The 19,277-nt window shown below is 40.8% G+C and overlaps 1 protein-coding gene across 2 annotated transcripts in view; it reads left to right on the top strand.

Moving 5' to 3' along the window:
• PDE3B (phosphodiesterase 3B) overlaps positions 1 to 19,277 on the top strand; it is a 169,224-nt gene that overhangs the window by 97,154 nt on the left and 52,793 nt on the right. For both annotated transcript variants that reach the window (XR_006353554.1, XM_043970564.1), the window contains exons 3-6: positions 4,389 to 4,634; positions 10,902 to 11,056; positions 17,143 to 17,234; positions 18,837 to 19,047. Coding sequence is in view for 1 of the 2 variants with exons in the window: in XM_043970564.1 (XP_043826499.1) it covers positions 4,389 to 4,634; positions 10,902 to 11,056; positions 17,143 to 17,234; positions 18,837 to 19,047 (704 nt within the window). In the remaining variant the exon portion in view is untranslated. The remainder of the gene's footprint in view (positions 1 to 4,388; positions 4,635 to 10,901; positions 11,057 to 17,142; positions 17,235 to 18,836; positions 19,048 to 19,277) is intronic.

Below are 19,277 nucleotides of genomic sequence, written 5' to 3'. Positions count from 1 at the left end.
TCCAGGTGAGAAGCCATGAGGGATTCAACTGGGTTGGTAGCTGTGTGAATAGAGAAGAGGGGTCAGAGAGAAGACTTCCCAGGCAGTAGGGTAAGGGGTTTGAGACGCAGGGGAGGAGCTGAAGATGGTTCCGAGGTTACAGCCCTGGACAGCTGGAAGGGTAGTGATGTCCTCATAAGAAATATGGAAATTTGAAGGAAGGGCAGGTTTCTGGGAAGGAGGAAAGATAATTATGTTTTGGACATGCTGTGTGTGAGATGTCAGTGGAACTAGGGGGAGATATGTAAGACTAAAGTTCAGGAGAGACATCAAGATTGCAGATAGAGACTTGGAACATGGCAGTCTAGAGACAGTAATTTAACCTATGGGGCACTGATGAGACCACAGGGAGACAGTGTACAGAGAGAAGGGAAGAGGGCTTAGGGCAGAACCTTGGGGGAAATCGGCATTTAGGGAGCAGGAAATGGATGATGGTTCAGCGTAGGAAATTGAAAAAGAGAATCAAGAGGAGGGGGTCGCTGTCAGTCATTCAGCAAGCATTTAATAAGCCCCCGCTATGTTCCAAGAACTGTGCTCAGGGCTGGGAGTACAAGCAAAGGCAAAACAGTCCATGTTCTCGAGCAGCTCACCTTCTCAGGAGAGAGAACACGAAGATAACAAGGAACATCGGAAGACGTGCTGAATAGATGGATGATAATCTTAGAAGGGAGAGCACCAGCAGCTGAGAGGGGAGGAGCCTCTGGGAAATCCCTCTTAAAGAAGCTGGAATTTGAACTGAATCTTGAAGGATGCCAGGAACTAAGAGGCAGAGATAAGGAGAGAGGACATGCCAAGGATGGGGAACAGTCAGTGCAAAGGCCCAGAGACAAGACTTGGAGTGTCATGAATGAGGAAGGACACAAAGACAAGTGAGACTGGATTGTAGATTTTGTGCAAGAGAGTGAAGTATGAGAAGGTTGGAGAGGTAGGACAGGGCCAGGTTGTTATTGTTATTGGTGGTGGTGGTGGTGATGATGATCGTAACAATAGCCAGCATGTGCATCATTCTTTAAAGTTGGCAAAGCACTTCACATGTGTTATCTCATTGATAGCTTTAAAGGCCAAACGAAGTTTACCTATTTGACCAGGGAGGGAAAGGGAGGAATTTATAGAGCAAGAAAGTGATATGGTCAGACCTACACTTTAAAAAAAGTACCTTGGCAGCTCAGTGGAGGATGGATTGGAGTGGGGAGAGACTTGAGGCTGGGACACCAGTTAGAACACTGTTCTAGTTCTACAGGTGAGAGAAAGCCTGCATCAGTGGCTGTGTGAAAGGGGATGCCTATGAGAGATGTGAAGGTAGAACAGGCAAGATTTGGTAACTGATTGAGTATGCAAGGTGAGTGTGATCGAGAAGTTAGGGATGACCTTGAGGCTGATGGCCTGGGTGGCCGGGAGGATGATTGCGGCCTTGACAGCAATAGGGAATTGTGGAAGAGGAAAGGCAGGTTTTACAGAAAGATAATGAGTTCACTTTTGGATTTGCTGGACTTGTGGTGCCTACAAATTGTCCAATGTGAGATGTCCAAAAGGCAGTTCATGTAGCAAGGCAGGATGGAGACTAAAGGTGGATATAAAGAGTTGAGGATCATCTGCAGGGAGTAAAGGGTATCTGGGAAGAGAGTTGTTAATAGTGTTCAAAACTGCTGAGAGGTTAAGAATAATGAGTACTGGGAAAAGGCCATCAGATTTAGCAATTGTGAAACAGTAGATAACCCCTGGAAGAACCTTTTCAGTGTGATATTCGGTAGAAAGTCATGTTGCAAGGGGTTGAGAAGTGAGGAAGTGGAGATGAGTTTATTTATTTTTTTTATCTTAAAAGCATTTCACTATTTTCCAGTTACATGTAAAGATAGTTTTCAACATTTGTTTTTATAAGATTTTGAGTTCCAAATTTTTCTCCCTCCCTCCCTCCCTTTTCTTTCCCTGGAGATGAGTTTAGTTGGCTTTTCTAGGAATTGATTGGGAAAGGGAGAAGTATAGGAAGACATTTTGAGAAGATGGCAGGGCTAAAGGAAAACTTTTTAAGACTAGAGAAGACCTGAATATATTTGTAGGTATCAGGGAACAAATTGAGAATGAAAATGGAGAAATGAAGATATTAGTCTTGGCAAGAAGGGGCCTGTGTTTCTCAAAGGCTAGAGCAAGAAAAGAAAGATTATGAGTTGGAGTACAGGAGAGAAGGGAGCTCATTCTAGGTATTGATTGCTTCAGTAAAGTAGGAAAGGACCTCTGCTGAGAGGGAAGGAGATGGTAGAGGGAATCAGAGGAAATGGGAACTAATTGGGGGATAGAGAGAATATAGAGAAGAATAAGATTTTGCTCTGAAGGGAGGAGTTGGGATTAGATGTGCACCAAGATGACAAGTGTAGGTAACCAGAAGGTTGAGAGAGAAATTTATGAGCTGTGAAAGGGAATAGGGAGTCCTGAGTAGACACAGCCTGGTTAAAAGGAAGAAAGCTAGTCCTAGTTCTAGCGTACCAGAGATAGAATGCTGATGTTCTGTTTGCAGCCCCCCTCTTCCCAACACACAGGGACTGCAGCACCTCTAGGTAGCGTCTCTCCATTTGCTGCTGCAGCATTTCTGATGGGGAAGGGGAAGAAGGACATGGAATTTTCCCCATGACACAAACATTTCTTGACTATTAAAGTCTCACTCTGATTCCTCGTCTTAGTGTGGAGGTGACTCTAGGTTCTTAGAGCCTGTGAAGAGTTCACAGAGCATCAAGAGAAACCGCCTTCTTAAAGTAGGAGAGAGGAGACGTAAGGAGATGGTGGGAGAAAGGTTCCAAAGCAACAGTATTATCAATTACTCATAAGACTCACATCTAGCTCTACCCTGGGCTAGTGGCTTTCAGAATAAGTTATTCATATTAATCAGTGCACTCTGAAATTTTGATGAACTGCTTCCTCTCTATAGCTCTTCCACTACTTTTTATCTTACACATCTTCTGCAGAATAGGTTAGCCATGAGCCCAGAAGGAGGGATTGTGATTTCACTGAGAGAGCTATGTCAGGGCTCCAGTCCCATGAGATGATGAGGCATGGGGTGGGCTGTGTGTTCCTGCAGGAGCATCTGAACCCTCTAGTGGTAATCAGAATGGGAAATGATGGAAATTGATGGTGAGGGTAGTCATCAAAGATTAATTTCATTGCATATGCTGTGTTTTTGACCCAAGAAGGAAAGAAAGTCTATTCTGATGGTGCATTTTAAAGCGATTTCTTATAGCACAGTTGTTAAATTCATCTCAGCCAGAAAAATAAATTAACTTGAGCACCTCATTTCTTTTCCAGTTTTACTGTACTTCTCTTGGTTCCATACAGTCTCCCTTCATGTTCTATTCTCTGACAGTAGTATTTGGTTTTAATATAGTTATCTAAGTAATGGTTACTAGTCCATTCTCTAGTTGCATTTTCATATTGATTGTAATCATCTGTTCAATCTGAGCCCATTTCTATTCTGTTGCTATTTTTCTGTCAAAACACACTGGACATTTTGTTCTGCAGGCAATGTTACATTGGAGATTTATGAAGTTTCAGAATGTTGCCGTGTTGCAGACTGCTTTATTTTGATTGGCCTTGACTTGATTGAGACCACGTAAAGAGTTCTGAATTGCAAACACTTTGTTTTTGAAAAAATTTCCCCACAAAATTCAGCTTTTATGAAGATAAATGAATGCATTTGCAGTATCATTTTATGGAGTAATTAAAACAGACGGCTAGGCTCCGAGGCTAAACAGTATTTTCTTAACTTTTCCTTTGGATGAATGATAATCTTATAGCTTGCCCCTTTTCCATTTAATATTAATTCCATCTTAATTGGTAAAGATAAAGACCTTATCATATCTTGTTACTGTGAATTCTGAATTTAAGATGAATAAATCTTAACTTATATTCATTGTAAATTATCAAATGGGAAGTGGAAAACCTTGTTAGAAGTTCGACTTAGGTTATCATGTATCTTTAGCTAGGTTAACCCACAAATGGTATGAACTGTTTTTGAATATATTAAGTTTTTGATTAAGTTCTTGATCTAGACTGTATAATAGCTTTTTGGCCAAGTCATAAACAGGGTTTCTGCTTCAGTTTGGGATTAAATTTTTAATTGTGTTTCAGAGATTATATGAATGAAATCTCAAGTTACAGCATTTCCCTCCAGACTTTTCACTCAATAAGAATGGTGCACACAACATCAAAATTATAGAAAATATGTATTTTAATGTGATCTAATTTAATGAGATTTTATTGTAGAGTCTGTAGTTTATCACTGAAAGTTTTGTGAAAGTTTTGATTGTAACCAAATTAAAGAATTAATGTAATTTAAGCATTTTTCTCTTTTTTTTTTTTAGAATGCTTCACGAGGAACTGATGTTGATCTTTCAATGCTAAACGAGGCTCGCCAAATGGTGACAGAGCTAATGATGGATCCAACCCTCCCTCCACATGTGATTACTTCTCTTCGAAGCATGGATAGTTTGATGGGTGCTTTCTCCAAATCATGTAGGCCAAATATCAACACATTCCCACTGTTTTCTGGGTTTAATCCTTGCTGTGAAATAGAGGACCCAGATGAAAAAGACACAAAATCTAACAAGGTCAGAAAACTGTAGAATAAATCACACAGCCTTAAAAATAACTTCTTAATGAGATTTTCAGATAAAAAATACCTTTAAAAGCCTTGTACAAAATCGAATAATTTTCAAAGACTAATTTTAAAAAATATGTATTAGATTGAATCTTTTTGATCTTTCCAGAGATATTTATGCTCAGCATTTTCCTTGTGTGTCATACTAGATAACTTCTTGTGTGCCTGGTGGTAGATTAAATAGATTCCTGCTCTAGTGATAATGAGTTTGGCATTTACCATTTCGATTGTAATAACTATTATTGTTCATGTAGCTTCTAGGCTGATCCTGTACAAACTAAAGTTTAGCACTACTTTTTAGAATTGTGTGTGTGTGTGTGTGTGTGTGTGTGTGTGTGTGTCCATTTGGAAAACCTAAAGGGAATTATTTTTCTGAATTTTATAAAAAATAATTTGCAAAGTTTTTCTTTCCAATTTATTGTCCTTTTGATCCCAGTTTTCTTCTGATTATACCCTTCGGCAATTACTCTGACTTAGACCTTGTCCTGAAGAGGCAACATGATGTAGTGAGTAGAGTACTGGACTTGGAGTCTGGAGGATGTGGTTTCAAATCCTGCCTTAAACACTTTTTAGCTGCGGGACCCTAGGCAAATTATTTAACCTCTCTGTGCCTCAGTTTCCTTATCTGTAAAATGAGTGGGTTGGATTTGATGGCCTCTAAGGTACCTTCTGGGTCAGAATCTGTGAATCAATCACTCTCTCTCTCTCTCTCTCTCTCTCTCTCTCTCTCTCTCTCTCTCTCCCCCCCCCTCCCTCTCCCTCTCCCTCTGCCTCTCCCTCTCCCTCTGCCTCTGCCTCTGCCTCTCCCTCTGCCTCTCCCTCTCCCTCTCCCTCTCCCTCTCCCTCTCCCTCTCCCTCTCCCTCTCCCTCTCCCTCTCCCTCTGCCTCTCCCTCTCCTTCTCCCTCTCCCTCTCCCTCTCCCTCTCCCTCTGCCTCTCCCTCTCCCTCTGCCTCTCCCTCTCCCTCTCCCTCTCCCTCTCCCTCTCCCTCTCCCTCTCCCTCTCCCTCTCCCTCTCCCTCTCCTTCTCCCTCTCTCTCCCCTTTAGCTATTCTGCTTTGCCTACTTGCCATTTGATGCTAATGGTTGTGGGATGCAAGGGGAGAGAAGCTCTTCTCTACAGAGGTTGCTCCCCTGCATGGTGGCTGCAGGGGCTGACCTCAAAGCAGGGCTAATATCTGTGGAGTGCAAATAGGATGAAGAGACAAGCATGAACAGAAGTCCCATTTCTATCCCCCCATCCTCGTTTTTATCAGATAGATAATCATCTGACTATAGGGATCAAGAATATGATCGCAGCATTCCTCTTCTTACAACTAGGAAGATGATGTCACGCTTTAGTCTGGTGGGATGGGAGACAGAAATAAGTGATACCCTCATGTGAGTTACCCTGCCCTCTCTTTCTCTGTGACATCACTGGCTTGGCATTCATCTATTTTCTCTTTGATAACAATGTCCAGAGACTTCTGATGGATGGCTCTTGGGCTGTTGTAGATCTTTTCAACCTAGCATTCTTTTTAAAGTCAAACCTCTATTTGATTGTCCTGTGCTGTGACAAAAAGGACTTATGGTGCCATGTCAGAATCAAGTAAAGAGGGAAATGATCCAGCCTAAGGGATCTGGAGACCTCTGAGGCACTTGGGTGTATTGGGATTACTGATTACTCATCAGTGCTGAGTCTATTACTGTTGCCTTTTCTCTAAAGTGAACAAAAGAGGCTAGGCCAGGTTATCAGTGGTTATCAGTGCTTTTCTTGGCAATGCTGGGCCAGCCCTCCCTTCCAGGTGAGTTTGTTACTGTGTTAAGTACAGACTAGAGGACAAAATACAACCTTCCATGCTTAGTAGTTAAATCCCTTTAGAGCCCGGCTCTAATCTGTTTTTTTCAGGCCCGAGATACATTCACACACACCATGGTCCAGCCAAGATGGCTTGTTCCTATGCCTCACACGTGACATCACTGGCCTGTGGTACGGCCATTGTGCCCCTTGGGATACCTTTCCACCTCTGCCTCCTAGAATACCTGCTTTCTTTCAAAGGCTGCCTCAGATGTCAGCTCCTGTGTGAGGCCTTTCCTGATCCCTCAACAGAGGCTGGAACCCTTCCCCCCCCCCCACCTGCCTTGTGTGTGTTTGTACATACGTCTATGAGTACAGGTTGTGTCCCTCCATAAGATGATCGTAATGACCACAGATAGCACTTACACAGGCCTTTAAAGTTTGCAGAGTGCTTTACAAATACTGTCTCATTCGATTTTCACAGCAACCCTGGGAGGTAGGTCCTCTTATTATTCCCATTTTACAAATGAGGAAACTGAGGCAGACAAAGGATCGGTGACTAGCCCAGAGTCTTTAGGAAATGTCTTATTTGGGATTTGAATTCAGGTCTTCTTGACTTCAGGTCCAGCCTCTCTCTACTGTGTCACTTAGTTGCTCTTTGAGACAGGGCCTGTTTGTGTCTTTGTATCCCTTCTGTCTAGCACAACGCTTGGGACACAGTAGATGTTTAATAAATACTTGTTGATAGATGCATTGCATTTGTTTCCAGAGAAGTGAATGCCATGGGCGAAACTATTCTTTCTTCCCTTTCTTTCTGCAGATCTCAAGTCTCCCATCTCCCACTGCCTTTTAGACATTTCAGACTGAATGGCTAGTAGACATTTTACATGTCTAAGACAGAACTCACTATCTTTCCCACTCCCACATTCCCAGTTACTATAGAAGACAAGACCATCCTCCCAGTCCCTCAGATTCGCAGCCTTGAACTCAGGCAGACCTTAGTTCAAATCTTGCCTCAGAAACTTACTGGCTGTGTGACCCTGGGCAAGTCACTTAACCTTTTGCCTCAGTTTCCTTATCTGTAAAATGAGCTGGAGAAGGAAATAGTAAACCACTCCAGTCATCTTGTATTCTTCACTATCTCTCATCCTTCACATCGAAACTGTTGCCAAGGCCTATTGACTTCAACTTTGCAAATCTCTCGAATATGCCACCTTCTCTTTTCTGATACTGCCATCCCTTTGGTTCAGGCCTTTAGGACCTCACACCTGTAGCTTGCTGGTGGATCTACCTTCCTTGAGTCTCTCCTCACTCCAATCCATCCTCCATTCACCTGCTAAAGTGATTTTCCTAAAATGCAGTTCTGACCATGTGTTCCCCTCCCCCCATAAACTCAAGTGGTTCCTGTTGCTTCCAGGATCAAGTCCAGAATCCTTTGTTTTGTTTTCAAAGCCTTCCTAGGGCTAGTGTAGTTTTACGCCCTCCCCCCCCCCAACTTCTAGGCTTCTTACACTTTATTTCCTGCCACAGGGACCTTGATCCATTAATACCAGTCTCCTGGCTGTTCCACAAGCAGTACACTCCAGCTTTTTGTGGCTCTGGGAATTTTCTGACTGTCTCCCATGCCTGGCATACTTTCTGCCTATTGGCTTCCTGGGCTTCCTTTAAGTTCTAGCTAAAATCCCATCTTCTCTAGGAAACCTTTCCCAGCCCCTCTTAATTCTAGTGCTTTCCCTCTCTTAATTATTTCCCTTGGAAAGAGCACCAGGCCTCAAGTCAGGAAGACCTGAGTTCAAATCTGGCCTCGGATACTTTAGATGCCTTGTGACTCTCAGCAAGGCACTTCACCCTGTTTGCCTCAGTTTCCTCTTCTGTAAAATGAGCTGGAGAAGGAAATGGTAAAACACTCCGCTGTCTTTGCCAAGAGAACGCCAAATGAGATCACAAAGTGGCAAAAACAACTGAAGCAATTGAACAAGAAACTTGTTTGTCCATAGTACTTTGTTATTATATATATTATAGCCATTAAATTATATGCTCCTTGAGGGGAGGGACGGTCTTTTGCTTCTCTTTTTAATTCCCAGTGCTTAGCACAGTTCCTGGCACATATTAGATGTTGGATGAATTGATTTTTAAGTTGATGCTTCATAAATTGAGGTTATTGACTGACTGAATATGTAGTAATTTAGAGTGGAGAGATTTAATATTTGTTACTTCAGAAGATGATTGTTACTGATCAGCAGCCAGAGATGAAGGGAAAGAAAAATAAGAAGCAAGTTCTCATGGGTCCATGAGCTTCTTATATGCCAAAACCCAACCCTGTTGCAGAAGCATATCCCCTACCTTGATTTCTGTTCTTTCTTGCCTACAAAGAGATGATCAAAAATTAATTGGTAAAGCACCTTCCAAAAATATATGCAGGTCAACCTTCCTGCATTTTCTTTAGTGGGAAAAGACAGTTAGAATAATGACTCTTGTGTACCATGAGACAGTCATCCAAAGGAATTTGCTTATGTTTGTGGCTCTATTTATCGCTATGAACTGAGGTCCTTGTACTCATTTGAAGTGTTTTAGTAACAAGAACTGTTGCTTCAATCTCACTCCATTTCTAGATGTTATTCAAGGTCAAAATGGGATTATTAAGAACTTGAAAATGTTTAGCAGGAAGAAATTGTGTGGTCCAGCCTCATCTTGCAGACAAGGAAACCCAACGCTAACAAGCATAAGAATTAGCCAGTGCCGTATTTGGAGTTGAGTTAGTGGGAGAGCCGTGTGCCTTCTTCTCAGCTGTCCCATTCTCCTCTCAAGTGTTTTGTGTGTGAGAAAATGGGGGGAGTTCAGAGAAGGAAAACATAAATGACCAGGGGAATGGGAGATAATCCCTATGAGTAAATGTCAGCGGAATTGGTCTGCTTAGGAAACTAGGATATAAAAGGACAACTTAATGTAGCCTTCTAGTACAGAATAACTTCTTAGCAATCTGTACAGAGAATGCAACAAGATGAAATGACCATACCATCAGAGACAACCTGGATAGATCTAAAGAAGAATTTGATTATAAGTGAGCTTGCATAGCACAATGAGCTTAGAGATAATTGTGGAACTCTGTCTTCCACTTTTATTGATTCCATGATATTCCCCAGCTATTGAAAACAGCAGTCTAATAATATTAGATGCCTTGGGGTTACTAAGTCTAATGTTTTACTGAAAACCAATTTAGAAAAAAATTACTTGACAGGTTTTGGTAGAGTTTCATTATTATTTTCTAGTGCTGTGCCATGGTTGTAAACTCTTAAATGGAAAGAGACTTAGGAGTTCTTCAGAATCCATAGATTTTGCCTCCTGGAATGCTCTGACTTGTTATTTTGAAGATTTTAATTGTAAAGTGATGCACAAGCAAGCATCCAGGAGAAGTCAGCTCTGGAGAAACAGATCTCTGTTCTCTGTCATTACTGAGGAAGCCAGCCCCTCCTCACCAGGATGGTGTGAGAGGGGAATATTCTGGTGCAAGACTGTAATTAACAGACATAGCTGTTATGCAGGAGTATCCAGTCTTCAGAAATATAAGACTGGAATAAAATAAAACTTTTGATGCTTTGTAAAGTAATTTTAACTCTTTTTTTTTTCTTTTTTTTTGCGGGGCAATGGGGGGTTAAGTGACTTGCCCAGGGTCACACAGCTAGTAAGTATCAAGTGTCTGAGGCCGGATTTGAACTCAGGTCCTCCTGAATCCAGAGCCGGTGCTTTATCCACTGCACCACATAGCTGCCCGAATTTTAACTCTTTTTATCTCAGGGATAAGCTGATGAATGTTCACATTCATTCAGCAACTTTTTTTTCTAATACCTATTACTTGCAAAATTTAAACTGGGCATTGTGGAGATACGAACAAGATTTTTGTATTTGCTCTCAAAGAACACACAGTTTAGAAGAGAATGTGTCCACAAATAAAGATAATGCAAACCAAGATGTTGAGGTGAAAGGAGAATTTAGAGGAGGGAGAGATCCCTTCTACCTGGCAGCAAAGAGAAATATCAGTTACCATTATATTTCAGATGTCTGAAGTTTGACTGAACTAGACCCAAAGTATGTTTGGGAAATGGCTTTTTAAGAACAAATCCCTCATATTAACTTCTTTTCTTGTTGATTGTCTCTTCTCCCAAAAGCAGAGTATAGAATGGGTAAAAGAAATACCTAGTTGTTTGAGCTTCCTGTTCATTGGATTACAGAGAAATCAAAGTTTACTGTAGTAATCATTTTAAAAGGTAGAAGAAAAATGTAATATGATAAAATGTAAAATTTGTGGGAATAATTAACTTAGTTCTAGGAAAGAACATGATTTAATTTCTCTGTGACTTGTTGAAAAATATGCTAAACATATGGATGTGCCAATACATGTTATGTAGTGTAACAATTTTAAATGTTGTTTAATTATTCAACAGACCCCAAGTAATAGAAATAATTTGCTGATGCTACAAGTAAGGAGAAACTCAAGAACCTCAGGTCTCCCTCTGCCACCCCCTGAACAGTCTCCTTCACGCTGGGAGTACAGTACCAGAAGGCGCACTCTCCCTCTTCGACAGCAAAGTATTTCGAGGTAAAATTCCTAACTTTGCTCAGTGATGTTAACGTAATGTGCCCAGCTCCTTGACATGCACACCAAAGATTAGAATTGTGCTAGGGGTGACAAAGCCTCCTCTCTTCAAAGGGGCTCATCCCTGGTTCTGCTCCTCATTGGTTAGCAGTATCCTTGAACTTTTCTGGACTTCAATTTCCTCATCTGTGAAATAGAAAGGTTGTATCAGATGTTCTGAAAAGTTCCTTTTCGTTTCTAGGAGAAAGCTTTTTGCTGAACAGAGTTTACCTTGACTTTGGACAACCAAGAGGGATAGGACTTTCTTTCGTTGCTGCTGCAATTTAGTCCTTTATACTTTTATTCTCCTTTTCATCAAGCCCTTTGATTTCATTGGCATGGGAAGTCCTGGTGAGGAAACGCCCTCCGTCAGTGTAGATTGACAACACAGAGAGTGATAACCTTGGGTAGTCAGAAGGTAATTGAATTGCTTTGGATCATAGAGTTAGGATGAACCAGAGGAGAGACAGGGGGCCACGCCAACTCCCTAACCTATGACAGCTCTGTGGATCAAAGACAGCTTTGAGTTTTTCAAGCCAAATTGTCTTGGTACTAAGGCTGGCTGTTACCCTCAAGCTCATGGAAGCCATTTGTGCTGCATGATCTGCCATTGGTCACAAATATAGCCTCCTTTCAGAGGTTAGCCTCTTCCTCCCTTCCCTGTCTTCTTATACTTCACTCCAATCTAATTCCTCTTCAACAAGGCGACACAGGCCTCCTGGCCCTCCTCCCATGTGACCTGCCCGCTCCTGCTGCCAGGCATGTCTTGCCCCTGCCTGAAATGCTCTCCCTCCTCTTCTCCGTGGATAGTGGGAGGAATGCAGGGCTGAGGTTAGGCAAGAAAGGAGCATTGCTAGGACACTGGAGCGAGGGATTTCAGCGTCAGTTTGGGGTGAAGGGTTGGTGTGGGACATAAGGAGGCTGAGGAAGTACAGAGTTAAGGAGTTTAAGAAAGCATTAATACAGCTTTTGATGAAAGTAAATTTCCTCACTGAAGTGCAGGAGCTGGAGAGGAGAGAACAGCAGTGACCTGGATGCTGAACTCCTTGAGGAGACAGGGAAGACAGTGTGGAGACTGGCATACAACAGACACTGTGATCTAGAGTAATGGGAAATTACTCTAGATGAACTTTAGATGAACTTCAAGGAAGGAGAGGTTGCTGATTATAGGTGGTAGAGGGAAGGTGTGGAAGTTGCAGTGGGGAGCAAGGAATATTCCATCTCTCCCTCTAATACCAGTAGGGGAGGGTATAGTGGCAGTAGTAAGTGAATGTAAAGCTAGTGCCAAGGATGCGGTAACATGGAGGGAGTTAGGTTTCAGTGAGGGCAAGTAAATGTCAGGTGAGAGAGATGATAAGAGAAAGTCTTTTTTTAAAAAATTAGCTATTTAAAAAATTAGAAAACTTTAAAAATTAATCTGTTCCTCCTTTACTCCCATTTAACAATTTAAAAAGCCCCCCCCCCCTTAAATAAAGCTCTCAGTATATAGCAGCATAGTCTGGCACAAACAAATCCCCATGTTAGCCATTTGTTTCTCTTTCTGCTTTAAGTTCATCACCTCTCTTTCAGGGGGTGAGTAGTACGTTTCATCTTCATTCTTTTGGACTCGTGGTTTATCATTGTGTGGATCAGAGTTTCAAGACTTTAAGGTTATTTTTTCTATAATATCATTGTTCTCCTAGTTCTTCTCCTTCCCTCTGCGTCAGTTCTTGGAGATTGTTCCAATTTCCTTTGAAATTGTCCCATTTCATCACTTTTTATGGCACAAAATTATTCCATTACATTCACCTTTAGATTGTAATTCATTTAGCCATTCCCCAGTGGAAGTTTCCAGTTGTTGAGTAACACTAAAAGATCTGCTATAAATTTTTATGTAAGTATAGATCTTTTCCTCTTTCTTTGAATTGGGGTGTAGATCTAGCAGTGGTATTGCTGAGTCAAAGAGTATTCATAGCTTGCTGACTTCCTAAGCATAAGTTCCAAATTGCTCTCTGAAATGGCTAGACCAACTCAGGCACCAGGGTGCCTGTTTTCCTACAGCCCCTCCAACATTTGTAATTTTCCTCTTTTGTCACCATTGTCAATCTGATACATGTAATGCAGAATCTCAAAGTTGCTTTAATTTGTATGTCTCTAATTATGTTTAGATTAATGCAAATCAGGCTAATTTGCATTATTCTGTGTAGTCATTTAGAGCATTTTTCCATATGCCTGTTGATAGCTTATATTTCTTTCTTTGAAAACTGCTTGCTCCTAACCTCTGACCATTTATCTATCGGGATCTTATTCTTTTAAATTTGAATCCATTTCTTATATGGGGTATCCTAAAAGTCTTAGGATAAAACCACAGCAAGACTTTGGGGATATCCTTTATAACTTGGGAATGAGACCTTTATCAGAGAAACTTTTTGTGAAGATTTTTTTCCAGTTCGTTTTTACTATATTATACTATATTAGTCAGTCAGCTAGCACTTTGATGCCCCTACTATGTGCTGGGCACTGTGCTAAGTTCTGAGGATACAAAGAAAGGCCAAAAAAGTCCCTACTCTCAAGAAACTCATAATCTAATGGGAGAGATGCTGTGCAAATAAACATGTACAAACAAAGCATGTATACGCATTCATCCATACAGGGTGAATTGTAGATCATCTTAGAAGGAAGGCACTGGGGTTAGTGAAGACTAAGAGGGAGTTCTTAAAGAATGTAAAACTTGGGGCAGCTAGGTGGTGCAGTGGATAAAGCACTGGCCCTGGATTCAGGAGCACCTGAGTTCAAATCTGACCTCAGATACTTGACACTAGCTGTGTGACCCTGGGCAAGTCAGTTAGCCCTCATTGCCCAGAAAAAAAAAAGAATTTAAGACTTTAGCTGAGACTTCATGGAAACCAAGGAATCCAGGAAGCAGAGATGAGGAGGGAGGGCATTCAAGGCAACGGAGACAGCTGCCAGCGGGAATGTTTGGAGTCTGGAGGTGGTGTGTCCTTCGAGGGCAGGAAGGAGGCCAGTGCCACTGGATTGCAGAGTCCTTGGAAGGGGAGTAAGATATTAGAGGACTGGAAAAGGAGGAAGGGGCAGGTGATAAAGGACTTTAAAAGCCAGACAGAAATTCTTACATTGATTCCTGGAGATAATAACAGAGATCCACTGGAGCATACTGAGTGAAGGAAAGTGTGGTGTCATGGTCAGACCTGTGCTTGAAGAAGGTCAGTTTGACAGCAAAATAGGGAGAGCCTAGTGACAGGGAGACTAACCAGCAGGCTCTTGGAGTAAGTCCAGGTATGAGGTAGTGAGGACGTGCACTATATGAGATATAGACTTGTTTGTGCAAAAACTTTTAAATTTCATTTAATCAAAAATGCCCATTTTTGGGGCGGCTAGGTGGCGCAGTGGATAAAACACCGGTCCTGGATTCAGGAGTACCTGAGTTCAAATCCGGCCTCAGACACTTGACACTTACTAGCTGTGTGACCCTGGGCAAGTCACTTAACCCCCATTGCCCTGCAAAAAAAAAAAATGCCCATTTTTAGCTATGATTATTTTGCTTGTTTAGCCATGAATTCTTTACCTTATCTATCCATATATCTGAAAGGTAATTTCTTCCTTACTCCTTCCATTTTTTGGTGATACACCCTTTTATAACTGGGTCATAGATCTATTTGGAGTCTATCTTGATGTCTGATTTGAGATGTTAGTATTAATGTAATTTCTGCCAGATTACTGTCTTACAACATTATATTACTGCATTTACATTAATTAGTGAATCCTTCTCTCGGTAAGTGGTGTCTTTGTGTTTATCAGATACTATGCTTCTGTCTTTATTTGTTTTTTTGTATAATCTGTACCTAATCTGTTCCATTTATCAATCTCTCTTTTTTTAACCAGTACCAAGTCATCTGACTGATTATTGCTTTGTAGTACAGGTTGGTGTCTAGTACTGATAGGACCTTTTCCCCACTTTTTTCTTTATTACCCTTGGGATTCTTGACATTGTTATTTTTTCTAACTCTAGAATATTCTTTTGGAAGTTTGATTGGTACAGCACTGAATAAGTAAATCAAGTATAAATTTCATTTTTATTATGTTGGCCCAACTTACCCATGGACAATTGTTTCTCTGATTATTTAGCTCTGTCTCTATTTCTGCAAAGAGTAATTTTATAGTTAGATTCATATAGTCTCTGGGGAAATCTTTTTATATCCTCTATAGTTATTTTTAATGGAACTTGTCCTTCTAGTTTTTCCTTCCGGGTTTTGTTGATTGTATATATGGCTGCTGATGACTTAGGTGGATTTATCCTATATATTATAATTTTGATGATGTTATTATTTCAGTTAATTTTAATTGAATCCTAGGCTTCTTAGTACATCATCATATGATCTATACAAGTGATAATTTTGTTTCTCCTTTGCCTACGCTTATTTCCTCAGTTTCTTGTCTTATTGCTCTAGCTACCATTCCTGTTGATGAGGAAACTGAGGCAGACAGAAGTTGAGTGACTTGTCCAGGATGACCTAACTAATGAATGTTTGAGACTGGATTTGGACTCAAGTCTTCCCAATTGTAGGACCAATGCTATATCTGTTTTATCACCTAACTACTTAATAATTTTCCTGGTCCTACCGTTGGGCTATAGCTTAAGAACATCAAAGACCATATTTGTGAAAATATAGCAGCATTTTTCTGTGGTAACAAAGAACTGGAAACAAAATAGATATCAATGATTGGAGAATATTGTAAATATTTGTCATAAGAAATGATGAATATGAAGAATTTAGAGCATGGGGGGAATAAATATAAATTAATTCAGAACCAAGAACACAAAATCTGCCCTGGTTCTCACAAGGAGAGAAGAATTATAAAGCTAAATTGAGTACTGTGCTCTAGTACTGACTGGAGTGGGTGCCAGTGAAGAGATAAGAAAACATACTCACCTCTGAGAAGCGGGGAGGGACTATTGTGTGGAATAACACATGTACCAGCTAATGAGTTAAAAGGGTCAGTTGGCTTTGCTGAACTCTTTATTTTTTAAAAATCTTTGTTATAAGGGAAGGCTTGATGTGGTATGGGAGAGAAGAGGCACTATGTTTGGAAATGAGTGTGATATAAAAACAAAAGACATAATTTTTAAAAGGAGTCATCATGTGCTTTGTGTGATTAACCAACCCAGAATTCTCAAGGAAGAATGGTGATAGAACCATAAAATGTTAAGAGTAGGAGGGACCTTAGGGATAATCTCATCCCCATCTGCCCTTTTGTACGGGTAATAAAATTGGGCCACAAAGATGGCTGAGGTCCCAGGGCCATAAATACAGACTTAGAGAAGGAGGGATTCTTAGGAGTCATTTAGTCCAACTCTCTCATTTTACATATGGGAAAATTGACTCCCAGAGAGCCTAAGGTTACTTGGGGATCCATGGAGCCTCTGACAGCCTGTGGCCTCTCCTTGGAACGTTTGGCTTCTCAGGATGCACAGTTGGTCAGGGAAAAAAGCTGGGTATGTAATCCAGATCTTCTGATTCTAGTCCAATGATTTTGATCCTTTGTGGTCCACTATCAGGAGAGTCTATTTTCTAGTTACTGATTTATGGAAATATTACAGTGTGCAAGTGCAAATAGTGACAGTTCCTTTTGACAGTCACTAACCAGTGGGATAATGGATTTTATGTAAGTCCTGAAATGGGATATATGGTGATTATCCCCTTGCCCTCTGCTCACAGCTCTATACATTTTTTCTTTAATTTTATATGTTAACAGACATTTTATTTGGCATCTATTAACATCTAGGTGAGTGGGGATCCTTTGGTAGGATAGGGTAGCTCTCTTGATGTCTGCATGGACATATCCTAACTTTGTTAATTGTCAGTTCACTTGGTAAATTTTTGGTACTAGGAAAGCTGAATTTTGGGGCACCAAAGATCCCAGGGAAGCCCAGACTGAGTGGGAGGCAGAGGACAGTTAGAGAAATGGAATCACAGAGCATCAAGGGATTTCAGAGGTCATCTAGGCCAGCTGCTACCTGAGCAGGTACTTAACTTGTATTCTCCTTTTAGCCTAGAATCTCCAGAGTCAAATGTCTTTACATTCCCCAAGCAAAGGTCATCTTCGGTAACCTTGACTGATTATAGGAGTCCTCTGAGATCTGGTAAGATTCTGGTCTTTTGATTTAAATAGAGAGATCCTCAGAAAACATGACATTTTGGGGAGTTGTTTCAGACCCTCTTTTCTTATTTGATTCAACTTATATTCCCATAAAAAACCTGTGTGACTCAGCAATTTCTATTGCTTTTCATTTGGTCATGGGGAATTAGTTGCTGAGTTGCATGATTATAGTGCCACTATTGCAATATCCTACATTTGGGAGAAGAACAAGGGTGAGGGGAATTCTCCAGAGAGGTAATAACCACCTTCTTCTTGCCCCACTCCATGGACTGGTAATCATGGGGAGGAAGTTCTGGGTGTCACAGTATTGGGGAGTGAAAAACCTCATTTTTCCCTTGATTGGTCCCTATACCTAAACTGTTCAGCTTAGAATATTTTTCTCTGAATTGAAATATTTAAAAGACTTTCAAAAACATTAAAAAAACCCCATTCTTAAAAGAACAGTAACTTTCCATTCTCCGGAATCATGGAAAGAAGCAGTATTGTAAATGATGGAAAATTTTGACTAGTTCAGACTTTTATATTTTACTTTGTAATGTGTTGTTAGGATTATGTTTGCCTCTGTCTAATCTTACCGGAATTCAACAAGCTAAAGATAAAACAATGAGGCCGTGTTCATAAGGCCTAATTTAAGAGTAACTAGAAGGTTTTCCAGATATCCCACTTTAAGCCTCTTTTCAGAACTTTGCTGTGTTACTTATCCCATACTGCAAGGTTGATCATATAAACTTTAAGACATGTAGAACAGCAGCCGAGGATGTGCTGTGTTCCCTTTTCCTCCCTTGGCCGTCTTTCAGCCTCTTACTCATCTAGTAGATCCACATGGCAGCTGGATTCTTATTGGTGGGCTTGAAAGAGTTGGTGTCTTTTGTCATATGAGAATGAACAGTCAGCACTGTTGAGATGGGGGAAGTAGGGTGAATCCCATCAGCTTTTCTCTTCCTGGACCCACCCTATTTCTACAAAAGTTTAAAGTAGCTAATTGAAATTCCAAAAATGTTGTAGTCAAGTCCCATATTCCTTTTTGGGCAGTTAACTGGACTTGGGACTTCTCTGGTGTCAGAGCTCCTCATTGTACTGCCCTGAATAGAAAAGGGGTCCCCAAAGTCTTACTGCAGATGAATAGTAGCTACTTCTTCTACCAATGATTTTCTTGATGGGAGAATGGTTTGTACTGCTAGAGAAAGAGGTTTCATGCTATGCTGAAAATTGTTGGGGAGTGGGGAATAAAAAATGTGAATAGTATCAGCATTGGAGTTGTTCGTAGAACCTTAAAAATAGGATTTAGCTTTGGTACTTGCTGTGTGAATAATTGAGGAGCCTAGAGAAAATGTGAAATGCCCACACAAGAGTGAGAAAGCAGTATATGCTCCCTGGAATCTAGGTCTTAGTCTTCCTCCTCTTCTCCACCTGTCCTAGGTACCCAGTCAGCAGTCATTAATAAAGGGAAGAGTAATGTTCTGCTGGAGTTCTAAGGGGGCCCCAAGTAGAATGTTGGTATCTAATGCTGACTTGCCAGGAGTTTGTATTGTAGATACTTTAGCTTCTTTAAAGAAAAGAATTGCACAATCAATTTCTTTTTTAGGTGCTTCACCCAACCTGAATTCTGTGAGTTCACCTAGCCATGAACCGATGTCCACTGGCTCGCTAGTTAACCGGTCACCCATTGGATTTCCTGACACTGCTGATTTTCTTACTAAGCCAAGTGTTACTTTACACAAATCCCTGGGGAATACACTTAGTATTCCAGATTTGCCTCAGCAATTTAGAACTTCTGGTAGCCATATATGTAACAGGTAAGCTACATAAACTTTTACTGGTTTTATCATCAAGCTACAGATGTCATTTTGGTCATTGTACACATGCACATTTTTCTGTTTCCTCATCATAATTCCATGATAGATTAGATGGATGTAATCCTGTGTGCAGGCTGACAGTTCTCATTCATATTCCATAGGCTTTATCCATTTTCCAGTGAAAGCACCTACCGATGGGATGAAATAAAGGAATGAAATTGTTAAATGCT

This window comes from Dromiciops gliroides, chromosome 6 (genome assembly GCF_019393635.1).
Source record: "Dromiciops gliroides isolate mDroGli1 chromosome 6, mDroGli1.pri, whole genome shotgun sequence".
Taxonomy (NCBI): Eukaryota; Metazoa; Chordata; class Mammalia; order Microbiotheria; family Microbiotheriidae; genus Dromiciops; species Dromiciops gliroides.
Note: the sequence above shows the minus strand (reverse complement) of the source record. Positions and strands in the feature narration are given on the sequence as shown.